At 41.9% G+C, this 25329-nt stretch overlaps 1 protein-coding gene across 6 annotated transcripts in view; it reads right to left on the bottom strand.

Moving 5' to 3' along the window:
- The window catches only part of VAV3 (vav guanine nucleotide exchange factor 3), a 159172-nt gene that overhangs the window by 98431 nt on the left and 35412 nt on the right, over nt 1–25329 (bottom strand). For all 6 annotated transcript variants that reach the window (XR_008330944.1, XR_008330945.1, XM_053391559.1 and 3 more), the window contains exons 2-4: nt 14315–14431; nt 649–707; nt 370–435 (exon numbers count right to left, since the gene is read on the bottom strand). Coding sequence is in view for 4 of the 6 variants with exons in the window: in XM_053391559.1 (XP_053247534.1) it covers nt 370–435; nt 649–707; nt 14315–14431 (242 nt within the window). In the remaining 2 variants the exon portion in view is untranslated. The remainder of the gene's footprint in view (nt 1–369; nt 436–648; nt 708–14314; nt 14432–25329) is intronic.

Raw genomic sequence — 25329 nt, 5'->3', positions numbered from 1 at the left:
ATGGGGTCACCAGAAACTTTTGTCATCACAATGGGGGGCCCCACAGGAATGATTGTAAGGAAATTCAATTAAATGGATAAATTTAGGGGTCATAGGAGGACACAAAATAAACTCCTGGCAGCACAGTACCTATGGGATCAGTCAGTAAATATATATATAGGGGGGGGAATTAAAATGGATAAATGCGGGGGGGGCTTGAGGGACCACAAAACCTCTTCAGGGGGCTGTATGTAATCGACAGGCAGCAGAAGCTAATTAGATGTTTCGCAGACACACGTACAACACAGTATATTTTGTTCATTGGTCAAAACAGTTCCATTTTCTCCTTTACATAACTGATGCTGTAGAGTCCACAAATGTACAACCTACTCTATTAAATCTGGAAGGCCTTTGTAAATGTCTTCATCATTCACGCTCTCTTCTGTAGGAAACGGCCTGTGGAGACAAAATATAAAAGTAAAAAAAAAAACTGCCATAAACCCAGTTCTTAAAGTACACCTCCATTTTAAAGAAACAACTGTGTGGTAGCATTTTAACATTCATCATTTAACTGTAACTCATCTGCTAGATGGAGAAAGATTTCACAGATGTTACTCAAGTTATCGGCCACGATAAAAGTTAAAAACAGAATCTACAACTACATTGTACCTTATTCCGGTGACTAATGCAATAGGGGTGCGGGAAAGCTTGGATAATGTTTCTATAACCTGCAGAAAGAATTGAAAACATTTGTTTAGTTACAGAAATAAAAACCATATGCCATAATTGAAATGCCATAAAATAATGAGTGTGAATGGCTAACATGTCGTGCTATCATTGGTTGGGATGGGAATGAGTGAGGGAAAACAGAAATTGGACTGTTACTGTAAATTTTAGCAAGAAGCAAAAAAAAAAAAAAAGGCAACTTCAAAATTTAACCAATATTTAAAGCAAAGCAACATTAAATCCAGTTTATACAATGGCAGAACATAAGGACAAAATAGTCAAATTAGCTGAGGAAGAAAACATTTCTCTTCTACCTTGTCACCAAAAGGGGGAACTGTAGGACAAGCCATCGCTTCAGTCCAACCAGGTCTCTCAGTAAACATATTCCAGAAACACACAGCAAAACTAACAATAAATTCCAGCTTAGTTTTTTAATTTTTAAGACATGAACTCTTAGAATAGAATGCAAGGAATCAATGGAGTAGGCAGATATAAAAGTTCAGATCTTAAGAAGTGAGTATAGGTATAATGCATGAAGTGAGTGGGTTAGCTAATCTGTTTGGTGTGTGGGATTATTCTGCATTAATTTAAAATTTTAAGCTACTCCCATGCTCTGCAATGAGATGGTTTCTTTCAATTGGAGAAGAGTTAAAGCCATAAAAGATCCAATATCCCAGTGAAACATTTAGTTCTCCTTTATTTGCAGTGCAGAGAGTGTGCAGAGAAATTCATAACTGGCCAGCTGGCCAGATAAGCAGCATGCATGATTGCTTAATGCTCACATATATCAGTGCAATTTGAAATAATGTACTTATCAGCCTCAAACAAAGCCTATTTATTTAGTTTAAAATTCACAGCCCATTTCTTTGAATAGGTCCTCAGAGCCCCTCACGATGTAAAGAAACGAACAAAAACATCATCCTTACAGGAAGAGTAATATTACACAATCCAGGAGGCTGAAATACCTGTCTAAATAGGAACTTGCTGAAAGGGCAAATTTGGCAGTCTTCCAACTTTAAGGAGCTCCCTCAGGCATCCTGAACCCAAATCATGGACAGATTTAGTAGACCGGACCAGCACCTTTAATTTATCCCTGAAACAAACTGGTTATCAGTGGAGCTCTTTTAGCTCAGGCGTGATACATACTCTTTAGCACTAGCACTCTATTGTCATGCTCTATTCAAGACCAGGTCTGTTTTCAAAGTCATTCCATGTGAGCACATTATAGCGAAGTGAAGGTGAGTATTCCAGGATATGCAGAACATTAGCTACAGATGGGATACCAGTAGAAGCTGGTAAAATGAGACCAGCCCGCATTGCAGGCATTTACCACCGCTGAATCACGCTATTCCCCCAGGACTTGCAAGGTTCTACACAATAGAGGAAATGAAAGTCCCTTCCTGTATTTATAGCCTGCAATGTTCCATCCATACTAATGGATGTGTGGGTGTTCCTTCTGTCTTCCCATCCTTTTAAAAAAATTATATGAAGAAGTGAGCTTCCACACATACTTCCCACCCCCCTTAAACGTTCAGTGGTTCTGGTTTGGTGCCTTATTCTTCTGCTATGGATATTAGAATCATAACACTATAACATTATATAGGGGTTTTTTATAAATAAATTGCCACATATTTGCTCTGGTAATGGTGCTTAAGAAGACAGGCAGAAGGTTCTGAGCAAAAAAAGATGATATATGGGGGAGGACTAATAGTTGACCCAATCCCAATACAAGCCACTGGGCACTCCACCTCAGATGCCTGGCCAGTAACACTACTACCTGTACACATAGGAAGCCATTGCAATTCAATGCCATCTATAGCTACAAAGCTGCCACAAACTCCAAGAAAAATATTAAACAACTGCAAAGAAAGAACGACAATGATCTGCAGGCAATGCCATCACTGGTGCTCTGCAAAAAGTGAGTGAAGGGATGAAGAAAACATCACCACACCTGGATAAATAGAGCTGAGGTCATCTTCATATTGAAGATGCCTCACTATAAACCTCCAGATCAGCCTTCCCCAGCCCTGTGCTTTCCAGATGTTGTGGACTACAACTGCTATCTCCCTTGAACCCTGGCTGCAGCTGATGGGAGTGTGAGTCCAACAACATAATTAGTCACCAGGCTGCAGCAGACTACTCCACATCAGCCTGCAGCAGCTTCATGTACAGTGGTACCTCTGGTTAAGTACTTAATTCGTTCCAGAGGTCCGTTGTTAACCTGAAACTGTTCTTAACCTGAAGCACCACTTTAGCTAATGGGGCCTTACGCTGCTGCTGCCCCGCCGGAGCACAATTTCTGTTCTATTCCTGAAGCAAAGTTCTTAACCCAAGGTACTATTTCTGGGTTAGCGGAGTCTGTAACCTGAAGCGTATGTAACCTGAAGCGTATGTAACCCTAGGTACCACTGTCTATGTTTAAAGCTATTGGAGGCATGAGATCCTTGAAGAGTAACTCCCACAGCGATTAGCAGACTTCCAGCTCCATGTTCTAAAACTTCCCAGTAATGTAGGAATGGTTCCATTGTAACACAATAGCTTCCACTCCCAGCCCAGGCAGTCCAGAAGGAGAGCATGGTTAATGACACTGGAATAGAGAATAGAGAACACTGGCTCAATGCAAGCCAGGAATGAAGCACCAAAGCCAAGTGTGCAATGGAAGAGGGAGATGTGTATGACACAGACTGAAGCCAGTGAATATAATCCGATACCAGCCACAGAATGGAGCCTCTCTTGGCCTTAAGACATTGTGAGGGTCTTTCTTCCCCTCCCCCCCCCCCCAGAACCTCTCTTTCATTAGCATTCTCTTTTCAGAAACCCTTGTAGCATCTGTTCTCTTCCTTTGCCTACCTTCCCTTGGGATGCTCTCTCAGTCCATTGTATGAGTCTTTCGGATACCTATCTATCAAGGTCCCCATCCCTTAACATCCTAGTCTACTGAGATCTCTCCCCACCTTTGCGGATTTGGTGCCTTTCAGCTGTTTTAAGACTATTGTTCCCACCCAACCCAGGCCTGAGCAGTTGGAGGGCACCAGCTTGGCAAAGGCTGGTGTGAGGCTTCAATCTCAGCAAAACAATATGCAGATAAAACAACCTATCACTATTATCTGCAACCCCTTTGTGCTAGAATTCAAGGGTTCTGTGAATTTCTAGGACGAGTAACAAAAAAGTTTTGTGAACCAGAGCCTCAAATAAACATAAATTGTTTTCCCAGCCAAGCAATTGCTACTGCCACTTTTTGTTGTCAAATACCATGCCATAAATAACTGTTGAGAAATAAAAAGCCAATCTGCAAGATATAAGCTATTCAAAAGGCTTTAATAGCATCCTTATTGTGGGGCAATGTAATTGCTCCCAAACAAGTCTGCAACATCACCATCAATGTGATAGTTAAATCTTCCAGAAGCATGTCAAAATTGAAAGTAGGCATCGTTCTTAATTACTAACATCATAGCAGGCTCTCTCTTTTTCAGCACAGTGTGTGGGAAGCAGCAAGCTATAAAAAGAAGTTTCACAAAAGATATTCCAGTGCATAATTTGTGCCCACCATATTGTATTATATAATAATGCAATTCAGAGGAATTCTATGTACCTCCCTAATTGTTCTGCACTTCGTAGTGTGCAAAGTTTGTCTGCGTAGCATACAGATCCCACCTGACGGTCCTACCTTCTATTCCCCCCCCCAAAAAAAATCTTAATCCTCTCACTTTCAGCATAAACTGCAAAACTTAATAGTATAAGAACCAAAGGCTATGGAGAAATGTTACATTTTGTAATATATATTGTGCTGAAATTTCCAGGCACTTGGTCACCACTGTTGGTCCCAGGCCTGTAGCCGGGACTTTTGTGATGGGTGCGCACCGTTAATGTGACAGAGCAATGAACTAAAAAACAGACTGGTGCCTAGACACTGTCAACCCCGATTCCAGTCCATGGGCACTTACTGGAACATACAGTAGAAAACTGGATACCGTACAAATCTGCGGGCTACAGGGGCTAGCTTTGCTTTTTAAATGAAATGAAGCCATGCCACATGTTTGCAGGGCTATTTAATTATTTACTTAAATCATTTGTGCATTGCCCTTCTCTCATGCTCAAGGTAGCTTAAAGAATTAAAACCTGAAACACTAAATAGTTCTAACGCAAATATCAATGTGCAAATCAATTGCAGGTTCCCAGCTTACAATGTTTTCACATGTGTGCTTCAGTAATGAACCAGTTCCCTGTGTTCATTCTACCATGTCATAATTATAATCTACACTCTTCTAAAATGTACATAAGAGGTTGTGGTGTGCACTAGGCTATTCAAATGTGGAATAAGGCCTGAGGCTGAATCTGGCTCATCAACTTTTTTTTTCTGAAAGAAGTTCCCCTGCATCCCTGAATAACTGGCCCTTGTGGGTTGTCATGGTGCAGCAACACCATGAGAGAAGCAATATGTTCTGTGGGTTTTACCTTGTCCACAGCTTCACTACAGTACACAAGCCTAAACCCTGTCTGCTTCTAATCGGAGCAAAATTAAATATTAGTTAGCCTAAATTCAGTCTAGCCAGCACACAAAGAGGAAATAGGGAAGAATCAGCTGCCCCGCCCCCTTGTGAGCTACTAATCTAATTTTACAGAGGACTGAACCCCTCCTCCCCCAGAAATTGTTTTTGTAGGAATCTCTGGGCCTCTTTCGCTAAATGCTGCTAAGCAAGCCCAAGAGAAACCTCCTCTTCAGCTCTGCGGTACAAAGGAAGCACACTCACAGATGAGACTCATTACCCTTTTGCTCCAGAGCAATGACACTGTAGATGCCAGGAGTACTTGGGAGAAAAAAATGAACATCCTCAGAGGTAAACCACATCATCCATTAAGATCTATTTATACACCAGAGCACCCTCATCAAAATGCTTCAGAGCATGGCAAGCTCACGCAAATTGGGGCATGAAATTAAAGAGGAAAAACAGTACAGCATGCTCCTTTTCCTTCTTAGATGCACACATCTTTGTTTGGGAGAATTAGGAGACAAGTATCACAAGTATGATACTTATACATAGGGCTCAGCAGTGCAGACTACTTCTGTTCAGAGTTCCAGCCACTCCGTTCCATTTCCCCTTCCTGCTTTCCCTTTTATATCACCCACCTCAGTCAGAATTCTGTGTGATTTTTCACAGCAGTCAGAACAATTACAGAGAGCAGAACTTAAAAGGAAGGTGAGGAAATCTATCACCTGCATTTAAGATAGCAATGGAACCTGACATTTGCAAGGAGACACATCTAGGAATAGCATGAGCAAACACAAGCCTTAAAAATACTTAACCTAGACGTTTGTCTACACTGTCAGGAAGCAGCAGAAACTTCAAGGTCAGGGAGAAGTCTCTCTCTGACAACATCCATCTTTTAAACTTTGTACTTGAGTCAGAAGCACTGACAGCATAATGAGGCTCTTCAAAGAGGCCACCCAACAGTTTAATTAATGACACTGGAGAACAGGCCAACAGGGAACAAAGTCCATTTAAAGCAAAACCCAGTGACTTGCTAGAACATAGTGATCCTCAGGTTATGAGAACCATCATAGCTTGGCTCTCAGCACAGCCTGCCAGGTAGGTGAATAATGAATCAGCTTTGAAACCTTTAAAGAAGGAGCCTATTTCATCAAATATTTATTCTTTTCTACAGATCTTAAAGCAAAAAATGCACTATTGTGTGCTGCTCATCAACAGTCATCACACCGATACCATAAGCAGAGAAAAAGAAGGGGAGTTGGTTGGAAGGAGCAAAGAAACAAAAAAATTCATTCCAAACCAAAATAGCCCCCAAATTAAAATAAAATGTGTTTCCATAATTGATTTCTGGGGACACCCATAAGAAATTTAACAGGGTGAAAGTATGCCTCTGTCCTAAAGGTAAAGGATGTACAACTGAAACGTGAGAACAGTATTCAGCAACCTGGCGCCCTACAAAAGTTGTTTGGACCACAACTTTCTTCTCCCCTTAAGCAGTGGCCATGCTGGCTGGGACTGATGAAAGCTGCAGTCCCAAACATCTAAATTGCACCAGGTTGGGAAAGTCTGCGTTAGAAGTACTAATAGTTATGATCTACAGCTGAGGCCTTACATTTACTAATGTATTATTAATACTTATTAATAAAAGTTTACAAGCTTTGGAGAAAAAGTACCCCTTCCCAAGTATACTCCCTTACATTAATGGATGCCATTCAATTCCAAGGGGAAGGAAAGCATTGAACTTAGGGGCAGCATTTCCAAGGAGTGAAACCTCACACATGCATACACAGGCACACATACGGAGGCTTGGTTTCTCAGACTCTGAGTGCCACAGTGCTTCTGTGTACAGATACAATGTTCCACCAAAATAAGTGGCACCCTGGCTATCTTAATGACGTCATGCTATTTACACAATAGATTGATACTGTCCTATGAGTGCACATTTCTTCCCAGAAGGATGTTAAGTTCCCATTTCAATAGCGACCTACATTTGAGTTCTTTTTCTTCTTTTTTTAGGCCTCTTCTTTAATAGCAGAAACAACCATTATTACACACACCCCGAAGTAATTTTCAGAATCTGGTGAAAGCTGGATTACAATGAACAGGACTACTTATCTGATGTCGATTTCCTCCTGAACATAACACACAGCAGGCTCCAGCAGAGTTCTTGTGCAGTGTTTTTGTGCATCACAAATTACAAAGTGTTTTCACCCTTCTGGGGTGTTAAATAACTCATGCACTGGGATTTCAGAAGGTGAAGCGCACATACAAGCACTGAGTTCCCAACCATTCATCTGATGCAATGTAAACTGGTGCTGATTAGGGCTGGTCGGGTGCAAGGTAGGGAGAGCAACAGGAGATGGAAACAGAGCAAATAGCTGCTGGTGCAAGGTACAATGATAAGTAGAGCCAACTCATTCTGCTTTGGTTCACATCTTTATATCTCTTGAGTTCTAAAAAGGCAACACTCAAACTATGGAGGAAAGCCTGACAGCCTAGACTGGTTGCAAGCAAGGAGATAGGCAAAGCAGCCTCCGCTGATCTGGTGAACAAATTTAGCTTAAGTGCACACCTGGTCTAAATTTACATTATAAAAAAATGTTGCAGTCAAACAAAGCATGATTTGAATCTTTTTTGCTTGATGTAATGAAATACACAATTGGCACTAAAAAGCCTCAGGTGTTCATCATTTTGATAGTTAATTGCATTTGCTTAATGGCCTTTGATGTTTGATGACAATTCCAATGTGAAGTAATATGTCACATCCTCACTGGGTGAAGGAAACCATTTTGCAGTTAAAAAAAAAACAAAACCTGGCCAGAGGAGGGTCAGAGAGGACAGCTCAAATTTGTTGCTGGTTGCTGTGTTTAATGGGCAACCCAGGACCTCTATACACACTACCCTAGCTTGTGCTCCAGAGAGCTCACTTTGGTGCTGCAAACGCAGTTGCTTGAGGGAAACTGATAGCTCTTTAAAGACTAGCAAAGCTTGTTGATGTGCCTGCTGCTTTCAGCTCTGCTAAAGTCTGTACAGTGGTACCTCGAGTTACATACGCTTCAGGTTACATACGCTTCAGGTTACAGACTCCGCTAACCCAGAAATATTGCCTTGGGTTAAGAACTTTGCTTCAGGATGAGAACAGAAATCGTGCTCCGGTGGCGCAGCAGCAGCAGGAGGCCCCATTAGCTAAAGTGGTGCTTCAGGTTAAGAACAGTTTCAGGTTAAGAACAGACCTCCAGAACGAATTAAGTTCTTAACCCGAGGTACCACTGTATCTGTAAAACAGATTTGTATCTGAAATTTTGAATCAGTAAGAGAGATCAAAAAACAAGAAAGACTCTCAAGATTTCAGGAGGGGAAGAAACATGCATCTCTCTGTGCTGATCAGTTCTTCATAGAATCTGTTGGAGACCAGTGTCAGTCCAGCACTGTTTACAATCTGCTACCTCAGCTGGGTCACACTGTCCTGCTGCATCTTGGCCTGGATTTCTGCAGCACCAACCATGTGGCTAAAATGATTGCATACTTCATGACCTTTCTTTACATGTTCCTTTTTTTTCCTTTTTCTTTTTGCTGGAGCTTGCTGTGCCTCTATTGTCTGAGAAGTGAACAACAACTAAGAAGCATACTGAAAAGTTTCCAATTGCCATTTGTGTATTAGTTATGTCACCAAATTACTTTTTAACATTTTTAAAAATAAATTTTGTTTTTGTGATGTCGTGGAAAGTAATCTGAGCATCTGTTAAACAAGTGTGTTGCGATAAAATGTAAGGCTTTATTGCCTTTCCTGGGCTTTTGTTCAATCACCAGATTCATTAAGAACTGCCACAATGAATATGCATTTTCATCTGGCTATACTATTACAACAGGGACAGTCAAGTCCCAGATGCTGGACCAGGGATGCTGGACTCCAGTTCCCATCATCCCTGACCATAACCCATACTGGCTAGGGCTGCTGGGAGTTATACTCTACAACAACTGGAGAGTGCCATCCAGGCTATCCCTGTCCTGCAAAATGGCCACTGGCTTACTTCCAATTAAATAAGCCAAACAGAAACAATGAAAAGTATATGAAATAACTCTCCTCCTTTGATAAACTTGAGGCCTTTAATGGATTTCAAAAGAGAGTAGGTCAAATCTTTTAGACTGTTATTTCTGCGCTGAAGCTGCCCATCCTAAAATTATTTGCAATTAATAATGACGAGGGAGGGGGGGACAATACAGGGATTCAACTAATGAGAAAGGCAGACCTGCAACCAAGTATCGAAGTTGTAAACTATGACAGAATGTTTTTTAATCTCGTTTACTGCCGCTGTTTTTCTCCCATCTCCCACTGTTGCAATGCTGTATTTTTCCCCACTCAGAACATCATGATCAATATTAGTCCTACTCAGTGCTATTTTTCTAGAAAAAAAGGTGCCGGAACTCACCATGAACACCTCCTTCTTTCCCTTAGAATGGCAATGGCACCCAACTGAGGTGCCGGAACTGAGATCCGAGTGAAAAAAAGCCTTGCTCTTACTCAGATTAGACTCACTGAAATTAACGGGCTGGACCTTAGTGTCCTGGCTGAACGATGAGGGTGGAGGCGCTCCTTCGGGTATACTGGGCCGAGGCTTCCTACGTAAATCTTCCTGATAAAAAGTTCCAAGAGCAACACTTTTCTCAATTTGGCTTTATTTTGCAGGAGAGATCAATGGAGATTTATGGCAATTTTGTAAGATGTGACTGATCTAATAACAGGCAAAGGTGAATGCAAACAGATTAAGCATTCCTACAAGAGGCAAATTTGCTGCCCTGTATCAGTTTTCCAAAGAAATTCTGTTGCTAAATGGTGCTTTCCAGCTTTCATTTCCTTGCTCTTGCTCTCAAGCACCTGTCTCAAAACTGCTGCTTCTTTCTCACAGCCCTAAAACCTGCTCCTTTTCTCCATTCCAAAACACTTCTGCTGTTTCCTCCGCTTGCCCTCTCCTTCCAGCTGGAGGGAAAGATTGAGTAACCTCCCATGAGTTCTGGTGGGTTTCACATTCCAAGCCATCCCCCAACAATTAAGTTACCATAAAGAGACACTGCTTGGACATCCTGGGTCATTACCAAGCAAATTTCCCTGGCAAAAGGCTGGCATAGCTTGGCCAACATTTGTAACAGTACTTTGGAACAATCAAAATAATAGCTGGGGGGGGGGAGAGAAGGGAGGGTGCCTTTTTATGCAGCTCAAAATGTTCCCTTCAGGTTCATGACACTTCAGATTAATACAGCACAACCTGAATTATGTCCGTATGCCAACTCAAAAGGAAAGAAAACAGTTAAGCAAATGAAAAGTGACTCTCTGGTACAGAATCCCAAATAAAGACTTTGCCTTGGCAGCATTTTGAGAAGTGGGGGGGGGGGGAGGGAATCTTTCCTTCATGATCAACAAGCCAACATAACCGATCACAAATCCTCCAGGACAAGAGGCAGCTATGACTAACATTGTGCAAAAGTCCACAGAGTCCAAGCATTTGTGAAATGATTCAAATAATATTCGCTCCTAAACGAATGGGTTTCCTGTTCAACAAAGTATGAGTGTTAAAAGTATCATTAGCTTAGAAATAAATATTTGAAAGACGTCACTGCTGCTTTTGTTATTTATGTGAGCAGGATCTATAAAGGGAAGTAGCAGGATAGCCTGGGCCCTACACTTGATGTCATATCCCTGTTGGCCCTGGCCCCTCTCAGTGGCTTTGTTTGTACAACATGCTAAGCCAAACCTTGGCTTAATGAAGCCACATGACTCTGCATGCTCACTGAGATGAGCTCACAGCAATTTTGCTCTCGTCTGGTCCTTTTTTGCTTCTATGCCACACTATAGTAATCCAAGGTTTGGCTTGGTGTGCCATGCAAGCAAGCATGTCCAAGTACAGACAACTGTGAAAAGGATAAAGTAGTCTCTAGTACGCTAAAATTTACTCCATAATAAATATGTCATTCTTTAAGGTGCCACAAGACTTCGGCTATAAGATACGGAAATAGCTAAAATAAAAATTAACTGCAGAGAGAAGAAAGATGCATATCTTAATAAGGCAAGGGAGTCATACACAGCCAGATAATCATTTTACAAATCTCTGTAGGCTGCCAATAATTTTTCCCCACTTATTCGACATTTGCTTTTGCACAAACACAGTGCCTTCTCAAAATACAACCAACAGCTCGTATCAAGCCCTGCATTTTTTCACCAAGGAGTAAAATGTGGCCACACACACAGAGAGAGAATTCTTACAAATAGTTGCAAAGTGCATTGGTTGTGTCATTAAACTCAAATCCTTAGGTACAAATAAGGCACAAAAAAATTAATTTCCAGCTGCTTCTTTTAAAACAAACACACACACACACACGTCTCAATATGGAATGTAAAGAGGGCAATACAAGTTGCTCCTGCCATCTGCTACTAGGATTTATGGGTGAGCTGGGAATGGCACTTCACAGAATCATATAATGCTACTGCTACTATTTACCACATGTGAGTTCCCCCATTACAAAAAAAGCTGCTAACAGCTTTCATTGAAACAGACAGAAGAAAGAAAAGCAAATTGTCCATTTCATGCAGGACAGGAAAATATGGATGTGTTTTGCATGGATGTGCTACTTTCCAACACCCCTATTTACCAGATTCAGACCCCATATCCCAATCCTTGTCCTTGGTTAATCATTGCCCCCCATTTTTTCCTTAATCACGAGGTTTGGGGGAAATGCCTCCTTTAACATTTAGTCAATACTTCACAGATACATTAGGACACACTGCTTTCCTTCCATTCTCCAACAGCATGTGCCTAGCCAGAGAGTAAATATTACTGAATGCACTGGAGTTGCAGATATCAGTCCCAGGCAAGGGAGGTTTCGAAAAGAATTTTAAACACTGTTTCTAAAGCAAGTAAGGTGTCACAGAAATAAACAAACCAGACTGAGAATGGCTGGCTTAAACCCCAAATGGGAGTACTTTTTTATGAGAAGGGACACACTGCAAAAATAAAAATAAAAAGTTGCAGGTTTCATTTGTTCTGTAACAAGCACAGCCAGCTGCACTGTGAGTTTAAATTAAGGGAGAAAAATCAACTACAATTTGTTTACCAACACATCAGAAAGCAGTGCCAGGCAGACTACAGCACAGTAAATGAACACAATATATGGCAAGTGAAGAGACATTTTCTGGTGACTGTCCAGAAAACAAATCACATTTGTACCAAATTATCTCATTGGCAACAGCAATACAACTCCTCCACCTTTCTGTTGCCGTAACTGGGGAAATAGGGTAGCATGTAATGTTTTTCCTGCTAATTTTTAAAGTCAATTAGAGAGTTCAGGCTCCCCCCGCCCCTTTAAAAATGAGGTCTATCTAGAACACAGTTCTGTATTGTGCAAATGACAAATATGCAAAGTGTGGTGGTTTTCCAGGCTGTGATGCTTATAAAGGTGTGACAAATTTAGCAGTGGCTGCCTGTAAAATTAGATCAGCAGTCGCTGTTAATCTAACAACATGAGTCTAATCTTGTGTATTGAAAATGTTATTGTTCAAGGTTCATTTGGTATTACATTCTTATCCTATGGCCTTTGTTCAAAGCAAACAGATGTAATTACTAAGAAGCTTCTTTGAAAGATGATAAATAGGCTGCAGGTGACAACAGACAAGTTTAAAAAGATGGATTCAGTTGAAAATGCTGCACCAGTGGCTACTGTATCCACAATGAACGCAACACAAACCTACAAACAAACACTTGTTGTTGGCATACGTCTGTCTCAAGGGACAATGGAGTACGCCCCTCAGGGGCAAAGTCAAACTGCTGGAGAATCACAGCACCTGCTCTTCCTGCAGAGATAGTTATCTGCTCTGCAGACATAACTGCTGCCTCCCGTGTTGTTTTTGCTGCCTTAGCAGCACTGGAGTGACCTGTCCGGGGCACAAGCCTGCATGGAGGCCCTGGGCAGCCTCAATGACAGCCCCATCACAGCCTCACCGATGTGATCCAAAGCAACGCAGAGCAGAAGGAGGCATACAAGATGCCATTCAACCGCCTTAGGGACACAGCTCTGGATTTGTATAGGGTTTACTCCTTAGCCTTTTCTTCTCCCAAAGATGTCCCGCAAGGCAGCAGGTATGGCTTTTTCCTTGGGATTTACTCCTGGAGCCTTTCTCACATATGAGTATAGCCACAAGGGAGAGGAGATTGAGGATCAGAGTTTTTCTTCTCCTAGATGGGCTACCTTTCCAGGTGAATGAGCCCCATCTGCCCCACATTTTCCTCTGCAGCACATGCAATAACCACCTTCTTGACTGTTGAACCTACTACTGATCTCGTCCGCTAAATCTGCTGGAGGCTGCCTTTGCATGCAGGGGAAGTCCCTAACTCACTGAGGATTTGAGACCCACCGGCTTCCCTCACCTGGTTTAGCCGGTGAGACAAAGTCATTTCTCAAGGTGTGGCCGCTGCTGCATGCTGACGGCTTCTAGGAGTCACAGATGAGAGCTGAGTGCAGGATTGCAACCAAATTGGGCAAACCACCCCAGAAATGTCCCCCACCAGAGGCACCACCCCTACACATGCCCAAATCATTATTATTGCTTCGCAGTGGGCACTTGGTACAGTCTTTAGAAAATTTTGGTGATGTTATGGGTATATGGATTCCTTCTTTTGAAGGAGCACAAGAGAACCAGGGTGTTTCAAGGTGAGGCACTTGCCCTCATTCAGTTTCATGCAGATGAAGGGAGATGTCAAGTTGGGGCAGCTGTATTGTTTTGCCCATAGGTAAAGATACAAGGAACATAAAGGCATGCCAAACATCAGTAATTTTTTTTTCTTGCTTCAGTGTAAGCATGTATAAATTCACCCTTAATTTTCCTTATCAACATGCCCCCATGTGGAGAAATCAAACCACAACCAACGGAAATGTAAAGATGGGGAAATTTTAATTTACTAATTTCCTGCAATTGCACAATCATCGTGTGGTCCATACATGGTGACATTTTCCCTGTAAAAAACTAACACGTATTTTCATCCAGAATATCCAACAGCATAAGCTGCTAATTGAATTATGCATTGATTTTAAATATACATAGAATTGGATGAGAGTAAAATTGTAAATACCTTTCCAAAATCACGGACATCAAACAGGTCAAATGCTTCAAAAAGTTCACTTTTCTTCATCCCAAATGTCTCACAGCAGGCCAAAAGGAATGTTCTTATATTCTTCAAACAGAGAAACTAAAGAAATAAAAAGAGAACACTCTGAAGTTTGTCACCAAATTATCTACAAGTACAATACGCTGACAGTTTATCAGTGGGTATACAGCCTTCATAAGGGGCTTGTACAAGGACAGGAGAATAATTGGTTGTTGTTTTTGCAAACACATGGCATCTCAATTTTGTCAAACAAATAAACGAAAACTGAGCTTCTCCCCAATCCATAGTGTTATATGAAAAACTGCCTTTGAATTTCCCTCAATTTCAAGAGCAGTTTCTCATGGGAGGGTGGGCTGCTGTTTCAAAAGAGAGGAGGAAAGTCACAAAAACTCATTGGCTTCATAAAACTAGTTTCATAGCTCTCTGGATTCTAGATATTCTTTTGAATTGAAGCACTACTGTTTAGTTCCTTTAGTCCCAGTTTAAACAGCCACCAACAGGAAGTATATATAATGAAACGCGCAGTACAGAGATGGCACAAAGGCAATCCAATGCCTGAAACAGAATATTGATGTAACTCATCCTTGGTAGTAGAAATATAATAAAACTAGCCTGACTATTTTATTTGCTGCTCTTAAGTAGTAAGTTAAAATTTGCCACCTGAGGCTGGCTGTCTCTCCTTGAACCCTGTTGACATCCTTGGCACAATAATCAGGATTCAGTTAACCTATTTAAGGTGATTTTAAGGAACAACATTTTTTAAACTCTAGAAGTCTTGCAGCTGTAAGCAAGCCAAAATGCTTCTGGCATTTTACAAGGCGTTGCCGCAGTAGAATTAATTATACAACATATGAAAACAAGCACTTTGTGATTGCGTACAGACACAGACACACCAAAACAGTTAATTAGAACCCTAGTTAAACAGATTCTGTAAATACATGCACTGTACTTACAGTTTAAAAACCACCACAAATGCATATTGCATAAGCAGAATGTACTGTAATAACACCCCTGGGAATTATGCAATTATGAGTTTACAGTAAGTTATGTAGAAGTAATAAACTAGTACACAACGGTTAATGTGGAAAATATGCATTTTCACCTTCAGAGGTGAATCAAAGACACCTGGTTTGCTTTGAGCAAAGCTACTGCTCCGAATAATGGATATTTCCAATAGCTACAGAAATTATGAAGAATTGGCAAAGCACCTTTCAGCTCTGTTTCCTGCCTCCTACACTGTAACAGTACATCTGGGTCAGACCTTCTCAGTTTCCTCACCCCCAGTTAGTTAGTTTTTTGTTGTTGTTGTTTTGAACTGGAAGTGAGCGCATGAGGCATTGATTCAGGAAGGACGTGACATAGGAAAAATTGTCCCATTACTCCTGTGGCTGACCAACATCACTCCCCACACAAGGAATACTTAGAACTCCTGCCAACAGCCCAAGTGAAGGGAAGAAACTATCTGTTGCGATTACCCATAGACACAAAAATGCAACCCAACAAAATAGGCAATGAAGAAACCCATTAATATTCCTTATGCTTCCCAAATTCACTTTTAAAACAATAATACAACTCTCCACACCCCCACAATTATACAACTCTCTTCTAAAGCACAACTGTTTTACTCTGAGCTACCGGTATTTCAACACCCTGCTTTGAAGGAAGCCCAGTCCACAATCAACCCATGAGGAACACCTGCAATTTGCAGCAATTCTGAGAAATTCTGTATGGTTTTTATATTGTTGTAAACTGCAGTGCTTATACTGTACAGAGTGAATACTTTAAAAGAGGCCCCATGGATACAGAGTACACATGTTCCACGGGGCCTCAAGACTCACCCTGTATTTCTTGATAGATACATACATACACACATACATACAGATACATACATACATACATACATACATACATACTCTAAGGATCATATAACTTCTTATGGAACAGATTTCCCAAATGAGTTTCCCCCTTTTGTTATTCATCTCCAGTTCCCATCAGCCTCAGCCAGCATGGTCAGTGGTCAAGGATGATAGGAGCTGTAATCCAAAACATCTGGAAGGAAACTGGATGGGGAAGGCTGTTGTAGGACATGCATTCATTTTACAGTTTTGCAGGAGAAGACTGGGACAGGCAGGCAAGAGGTCCTTTTTTTTTTAAGGGAAAAGCTCATCTGTCATTATGGAGCTTCCCTAAAGCATTATATGTGGTAACTGAGAGCCCTTAGAATATTTCCCATGCAATTTAAGAGATGAGGTAAACCAACTGTAAAGAAGAGAGAATCTCCGTGACTGAAGTCTTTCCTCTGTAGGGCCGTCTTTAGCAAATGCAGCACCGGGGTGCAAATATCTGCCCAGCACCCCCAAATTACCACAGATAGTGTTGGGGTGGCCGTAGCTGCGCACTGCCAGCCATCCGGGGGGGGGCGCAACTCTCCCCCATGCCGCTGCGGGACAGCGATGCCCGCAGAGGCTTGGGAGTGAAGTTGCGCCCCTCCCAAGCCTCCACAGTAGGAGAGCACAGCTTCCCTCCCAAGCCTCCTTGGGAGGAGCGCGATCCTCCCAGAGGCTTGGGAGTGAAGTTGCGGGGATCGCTCTCCTCCCGAGGAGGCTTGGGAGGAAGCTTAACACCCGCCAGCCTTATGGTTGGCAGGGCGCAGCTGACGGGCGTGCAGGGAAAGGGGAGGCTGCCAGCAAAGCCGTGCAGCTCCCCCATTTGCTGGGGCGCCCCTGAGAGGCCGGCGCCCTGGTGCGACACACCACTAAGCTCTACGGGAAAGACGGCTCTGTTCCTCTGTACACCCTTAAAAGCTGTATCATATATTCTTGCTGTGACATGCTAGGGGTGATATTCAATTAAGTTTAAGTAAGGGTAGACCTACTGAAATCAATGTCCTTGATGTAGTCATGCTGAGTAATATCAGTGGGTCTTACTCTGAGTAAAACTTGACTGAATACCACCATTAGGCTTGCAAATTTGTTACTCAACAGTAGGGATGTGTGAATCTTATCCATTTTGGTTTCTCATTTTTTCCATTCTTAAGTTCAGTTATCCACACTTCCACATCAGTTTACGATCCTTTTTTTTTTTTAAGTCCTCATGAAAATTCATCAGCACGACAGTGCAAATTTCTCCTAAGATACACATTTTGTATGCACTTTCCCCTAATATACACATTTTTGCGAAAGCAAACCATAATATTTTGGCATTTTTTGCGTGTTATGTTCACTAACATATTCTTATTATGTGCTATCTACCCTAGTATATGTATTTCCGTGCACATTACTTGTGCCGAAGAGAGCTGCATTGCAAAATTCGGAGAAGGGTGAATTTCTAAGGATGGTTGTGCTTCCCCATGTGTATTGTTTTAGAAAGTGTGAAATAGGTAGGTTCACTTTTAAATGTACCCAATCTTGCTAGGCTGTAGCCATGAAGAAGAAGGAGGAGGAGGAGGAGGAGGAGGAGGAGGAGAAAGAAAATCAGGCAGGGATGTTCTAGTAAACTGAAAGAGTTCTGGCTCTTCTCTGTTGTTGTTTCCATCTCCTCTCCCTGCAGCCTCCTTTCAGCCCATCAATATCATGGAAATAGCTATGTTGTGATGGGGAGGAGCAGAGGGATGACAATAAGCAAAAATTATGGGCTTGTAACTTTTGTGGGCATATATGCGTACTGTTTCCACAATATCTTATGGCGGAATTCCTTTTAACTGCAGTCTTTAATTCTGCACATGATGCTAATTTTATGTTTAAGTTTGTATGGTAAATTAAATGGGAAATTACAGGGTATGATGTTGAATTTAGCTGTTCTCTGCAACATCCAACATTCAGGAGACACTGTGAAATGACATTGCACCTCTCCTAAGACTGCCTCCGGGAGCATGAAACCAACCATTTGTCACCATTCGTCAATCTTTCTTCCATCGGAAAGAGGGACACATCTTTAGTTACCATGCACAAAAGTAATTCCTTTAAAGTAACAAGCCTCTTGACAATAGGATGAAATCACCCTGTTGCCTAAAAGCACACTTAGCGTATTTGGTTTCAGTTTTTAATGGCTCAATAGTCAACCATTTTATCTTTCAAACAGATTAAAAGGTGTCTCTCTTAATAGTTAACCTCGCCTGATTAACAGACCAGATGTGCTATTAATACTGCACTTTTAAATAAAGATAACTTTGCACCCTTTATATTTTTTATCATTTGTTGAGGACCAAAGAGAAGAACAAATTGATAAGCCACCTCCTGACATATCCACTGGACAAATGAACCTGTATGCAGAATTATCTCACTTTCAAACAAAGCCCTGCACTTGGGGGGGGGGGGATAATAAAGCAGCCAACACAGGCCTTTCTGTTTATCACAGAATCATAGAGTTGGAAGAGATCCCAAGGGTCATCTAGCCCAACCCTCTGCAGTGCAGAAATCTCAGCTAAAGCATCCAAGACAGATGGCCATCCTACCTCTGCTTAAAAACCTCCAAGGAAGGAGAGTCCACAACCTCCCGAGGGAGACTGTTCCACTGTCAAACAGCTCTTATTGTTAGAAAGTTTTTCCACATGTTTAGTCAGAATCTCATTTCTTGTAGCTTGAAGCTATTGATTCATCTTGGTTGCCTCCTCCGCACACATTCCAGCTTGTCTACATCCTTCTTAAATTGTAGTGCCGAGAATTGGGCACAGCATTCCAGGTATGGTCCGACCTAGGCAGAATATCAGGGTGAGACACCATGCACCAAGCAGCATATTTTGCAGAACTATCAAAGCACTAGTGGTCATTTATTTAGTTTATCGTTATAGTTTTATTTTAAAGCTATTTTATTTCCTAGTCTAGGAAATGTGCTGAGTAACCTGGGTAAAATGCATGATCCAACATACTTAAGCACGTGCAGAAGGTAAACACAAGTGCAACTGTGAAATCAGTGGGGCTTGAAAAAAAGTGCTTCAATGTGTTGAATTATGTCATAATCCCCCCCCCCCCCCCCAGGTTGTCTGGAATCTTCACCTTACAGCTTTTGGCAAATGCTGAAGACAGTACGCCTTTGATACTTGAGATGTGTGTTTTTAGGAACCACTCTACTCCCGTTACTGAAATTGGTTTTAGCTGTTTTTAATTCTGGATTTTAAATTGTCAGAACCCTGGGACTTGCTGATGAAGGCTGGGCAATAATTTTTATTAACATTATTATTTACGAAAGCAGTTTGGGAAAGCAAGAATCGAAAGGATCTCTGGATCCATGTATACTTTTATAGCAGAAGTTATAATGCCTTCTTCAGGATTCTTTTAACAATTATTTGTTTCATTGCCTTAACAAAAAAGAAGAAATGTTAACCCTTGTGATATTATGACCATGATTATTCTTATTAATAATTGCCTGCCCTTCAACCAAAGGTCTTGGGGCAGGTTACACCATTAAAACATAATATTTAAAAAGAGGTGGGACCTAAAAATATGCATGTCTACTGTCAAAAGCCAGAGTAACAATATGACTTTTTGGCAGCTGGTATCACCCTCTATGCCAGGCATAGGCAAACTCGGCCCTCCATATATTTTGGGACTACAACTCCCATCATCCCTGACCACTGGTCCTGTTAGCTAGGGATTATGGGAGTTGTAGTCCCAAAACACCTGGAGGGCCGAGTTTGCCTATGCCTGCTCTACGCCCCAAGGCAATTTTCACACAGATACTGTTTTGCATTGCAGTGGATGATAAAGGGAACATAGTGCTGTTCTGCCAAGCATGCCAACTGTATTGGCCTGGATGGGCTCTGGTTGCCCAGGCATCAAGAGCAGCTATGGGGGCCTCAAGATTGAATGGGTCCTTTCAGGTCTCACAATCTAGCCTCTGGTGTTCTCCCCAGGCTAGTCCTCTCACCAGGCTTGTTCCACAACCTCCGTGAGTACCCTGAATGCTTGCTTACTTACTTGGACTGATGGAGAGGTGGGGGTTGAAGGTGTAGAAAGCTCTGGCTGTTGAATGCCTAGAAAGGGAAGAGCCACAATGGCGGATTCCCTCCGAGCTCCGGAGGGAATCGGCTCCGCAGGATCCGGGTCTTGCCGCTGCGGCGACGCGGGGACCCTCAGAAATCACAGGCGCTGAAGCCTGTGAACCTGGTGACTCGGCGGGCACCATTTGCGCCCCCCCGACCCACGAAGGAGCCTTTTTAAAGGCTTTGGAACGGGGGATGGGGTGAGCGGCGCGGTGCTGAGAGTCGACTGCTTCTCCTGCGGAGTGAAGCCGCATGCCATGGTCGGAGAGCACTGACTTCTTCTTGTGAACAATTGGACTCTAAAAGCAACAACCCGTGAGTAATACGGAAATTGGATTTGTAAAGAAAAAATTTTTTTTGAATTAGGCACGATCGGGGAAGGCGCAAACAGGAAGTCCGTCTCCCCGTCTTATAAATAATCTAAAGCAAGGACTAGCTAACTAAGGTCGAGAGAATTTCTTCTTCTTTATTGGGTAAAAGACATTAATTTCACGATTTGGCAGTATAAGTAATTTTACTGGAGGATAAGAGCTAATTTTGAGAGCTGAAGTGCCACCCCCCCCCCCGGACCCGGGAGTGATCCGCGAGAGAGCCTGTTGAGGAGATATAGAAGAGTTTGACAGCTGTCAAATTAGCTGTCAAGAAGGAAAAAGAGAACTTTGTTTCTGCTGTCTCTGCTGGATATATTTGCTACAATTTGGTTATATTTTGTTGAAAACAAGGAAGAACTGATACAAACTAACTTGATGTTTGGATTTGAACTGGAAGGAAGATAAAGTAACCAAAATCCCTCTAGAGGGGATTTTGGGACATTACAAGAATGGCTGAAGGAGGAAAAATTCAAGCTAAATTGGACAGAGTGTTTCTTCTCTTGGGAAAGTTACAAGGCCAAATTGATGTTTTGGCTACAAATGTTGCAACTCTGGACTTAACAGTAAACAAATTCATTGAATTTGATAAGGACTTGACTCATGAAGTTCATGCAGCTGGACAAGAAGAGAAACTTGAAAGATTTGAGAGTGTGGAGAAAGAGATATATGTTGTTTCTGAGGAAAAGGAAGGAGGAGATGTAATGTTGCAGATGACAAAGGAGAGCCAGAGGCCTGACATGATGGCTACAAAGGAAAATAAGTACTGGATGATGAAAATCTGTTTTGAATTGAAGATTGAAGAATGGAGAGATCTCCTTATGTGGAGATCTGAAGACCTATGGATTACAAATTTGATTAAGGTGGAAGTTGGAGCTTTTGGGACATTTGGACTTAAAAGGAGTAAGAAACAAGATTCGGGCTCCACTTTTAAGTATGGAGGTCTGGCTGGAAGAAATATGGACCCTATTGGGACAGAGCTTCACCGAGATCTGGTGTTTAATATTAAGGACTACCAAAAAAACCTGCAGAGAGGAATTGAGAGAGAATCAAGAGCCTCGGACGTGAGGTCTCCAGGCTGAATAGACTAAGACTGATGGACATTTGTTGGGGATTGAAACCGGGAAAGGGTGGGGTGGGGTTTGGGAATCCAAAGGGTGCAGAATTATAATCTGGTTTTTTTATTTTGTTTTGTTATTAGTATGAAAATTGGGGAATTCGTGGAAGGGAATTTGGGTCGACTTTAGAAAAAAGTTTTAAGAATGAGCACTGATGTATAAATACTGATATTTATAAGTTAATTCATTTTAGAAAAACCAATTTTAAATATAAAAAGGTCAAAAATTGGAGACAAGAACTTGTTGAATTAACAATTTGAATTGGAATATAAGAAGAGGAGGTGTGGGGAAGTCAGGGAAATATGTTATTGAAAATAAGGATTGTAAACTTTATGTGTTTTTAACTTTTTTTCTTTTTCTTTTTTCTTTTTTGATTTTTTAATGTATAAAGGTGGAAAAACTCAATAAATATCTTTTTAAAAAAAAGAAAGGGAAGAGCCACACTGTTCCTACATCTATTTTAGGCCTCTGGCTGCCGCCAACAAAATGTGGCCCCTGGAAAGCAGCCCGCAAAATGGAATTAACCCCCTGCCCCTTGAAATCATACTGATTTTACCCACATTTTTAGACAAGTCAACTTGAAGAAACACTCCACATTTACCAAGAACCTACTCAACAGCAACTAGTCGGGGAGAGAGGTGATTTTTATGAGGTCCAAAAATATATTTGTTAACAGGCACCTAGTTTCTACTTAAGCTCTGAGCTTCATAGCTCTTACTGCATAATCCCCAGTATTGAACCATATGTGCATCAAGGAATGCATGACATTCTCCAGGAATGAAAAATAAATAAATGGCACTGTAGCGTAGGTAGACAGGTTACTGACCTAAAAGCGAAGAGAGTCACGTTCAAATATCCCCACCCCACAGGAAGTTCACTGGCTGGCTTTGAACCAGCCATTCTCAGACAAATCTACTTTTGTCAGATGTTGTGAGTATAAAACTGGAAGAATTCCATGTAGGTCATCCCAAGTTCCTTAAACAAAGCACAAAGTAAACTAACAACAAAATCCTCAGCATGTTTACTCAGAAGGAAGTACATCTTAATTCTATGGGAATTTAGTGTGACTCACTTTCTAACAAATGTGCTTAGGATCGTAGCCTATGTTCTAAAGTTTTTCTCCCCAGACACATTTAAACCTTACATTTAAATGTCATAGAAAACACAGTTTAAACAATATTAAAGATCTGCAAGTTAAAACAGCAGCTTAATCCTCCAGTATAGCTGAGAGCTTTTCAGGAGATTCCCCCAAGACACAGAGGTCCAATTCACACATAACATTAAACCATAGTTTAGGGTTACATGCATGAGCCCTGAAGTGAAGCATCTGACTGAGGAGTTCCCTTCCCTTTTCCCAGCCAAGAGGAGGATTCAGTATTGCTTTCTTTGGTTCTTAGCCTGTTATTACAGGAATAATTCCTAAAAACCTTGGGAATAATGACTAAAAACATCTCACCTATTGTCATTGTGTGGATAATGTCATTATATGGCACCATACTTAGTTGCATCTGGAAATTTCCTCTGCCTGTCCTGTTCTTATTGGACGGAAAGTTCTTCTCTAGTTTCCTGGCTAGGGTGCCTCTAGGCATTCCATGACAGTCAACAACCAACTTTATAAAGCAGGTGTGGGGGTCCTATGGCTCAATGTTGCTGGACTCCAACTCCCATGCTGGCTGGGGCTGATAGGAGTTGGAGTCCATCAGCATTTGGAGGACTTCAGGTTCCCCACTGCTGTTTTAATGTAATTGAGAATATACTGGTGCATTAACAGTAGAGATGGAAGAAGACTGGGGAGGGGGAGAGAAAAAAGGGAAGTTTCAAAATAACTTCTATCACTCATCAGAGAAACAACCCCCAAAGGGCCACATATTTGTGAAGATGATTCTAACATATCCCTCTTTTTGTAGACAATCAGTTCTTCAGATGCCAACTCAACATGCTTACAGGTCTGAATTTAAAAGGTGATGTACTTTACTTAGAATCATAGAATCATAGAATCATAGAGTTGGAAGAGACCACAAGGGCCATCGAGTCCAACCCCCTGCCAAGCAGGAAACACCATCAGAGCACTCCTGACATATGGTTGTCAAGCCTCTGCTTAAAGACCTCCAAAGAAGGAGACTCCACCACACTCCTTGGCAGCAAATTCCACTGTCGAACAGCTCTTACTGTCAGGAAGTTCTTCCTAATGTTTAGGTGGAATCTTCTTTCTTGTAGTTTGGATCCATTGCTCCGTGTCCGCTTCTCTGGAGCAGCAGAAAACAACCTTTCTCCCTCCTCTATGTGACATCCTTTTATATATTTGAACATGGCTATCATATCACCCCTTAACCTCCTCTTCTCCAGGCTAAACATGCCCAGCTCCCTTAGCCGTTCCTCATAAGGCATCGTTTCCAGGCCTTTGACCATTTTGGTTGCCCTCCTCTGGACACGTTCCAGTTTGTCAATGTCCTTCTTGAACTGTGGTGCCCAGAACTGGACACAGTACTCCAGGTGAGGTCTGACCAGAGCAGAATACAGTGGCACTATTACTTCCCTTGATCTAGATGCTATACTCCTATTGATGCAGCCCAGAATTGCATTGGCTTTTTTAGCTGCCGCGTCACACTGTTGGCTCATGTCAAGTTTGTGGTCAACCAAGACTCCTAGATCCTTTTCACATGTAGTGCTCTCAAGCCAGGTGTCACCCATCTTGTATTTGTGCCTCTCATTTTTTTTGCCCAAGTGCAATACTTTACATTTCTCCCTGTTAAAATTCATCTTGTTTGTTTTGGCCCAGTTCTCTAATCTGTCAAGGTCGTTTTGAAGTGTGATCCTGTCCTCTGGGGTGTTAGCCACCCCTCCCAGTTTGGTGTCATCTGCAAATTTGATCAGGATGCCCTTGAGTCCATCATCCACGTCGTTGATAAAGATGTTGAATAAGACCGGGCCCAAGACAGAACCCTGTGGCACCCCACTAGTCACTCTTCTCCAGGATGAAGGGGAACCATTGATGAGTACCCTTTGGGTTCGGTCAGTCAGCCAGTTACAAATCCACTGAGTGGTAGCATAGTCAAGACCGCATTTTACCAGCTTCTTTACAAGAATATCATGGGGCACCTTGTCAAATGCCTTGCTGAAATCAAGGTAGGCTACATCCACTGCGTTCCCTTCATCTACCAGGCTTGTAATTCTGTCAAAAAACGAGATCAGGTTAGTCTGACATGACTTATTTTTCAGAAATCCATGCTGACTATTGGTGATCACAGCATTCCTTTCTAGGTGCTCACAGACTGTTTGCTTAATGATCTGCTCCAGAATCTTCCCTGGTATTGATGTCAGACTGACTGGGCGGTAATTATTTGGGTCCTCTCTTTTCCCCTTTTTGAAAATAGGGACAACATTTGCCCTCCTCCAGTCTGCCGGGACTTCGCCTGTTCTCCAGGAATTCTCAAAGATGACTGCCAGTAGTTCTGAAATCACATCTGCCAGTTCTTTTAATACTCTTGGATGCAGTTCATCTGGCCCTGGAGA

This window comes from Podarcis raffonei, chromosome 6, assembly GCF_027172205.1.
Source record: "Podarcis raffonei isolate rPodRaf1 chromosome 6, rPodRaf1.pri, whole genome shotgun sequence".
In the NCBI taxonomy this organism is placed as follows: domain Eukaryota; kingdom Metazoa; phylum Chordata; class Lepidosauria; order Squamata; family Lacertidae; genus Podarcis; species Podarcis raffonei.
This window is presented reverse-complemented; position numbering and strand designations above follow the sequence as displayed.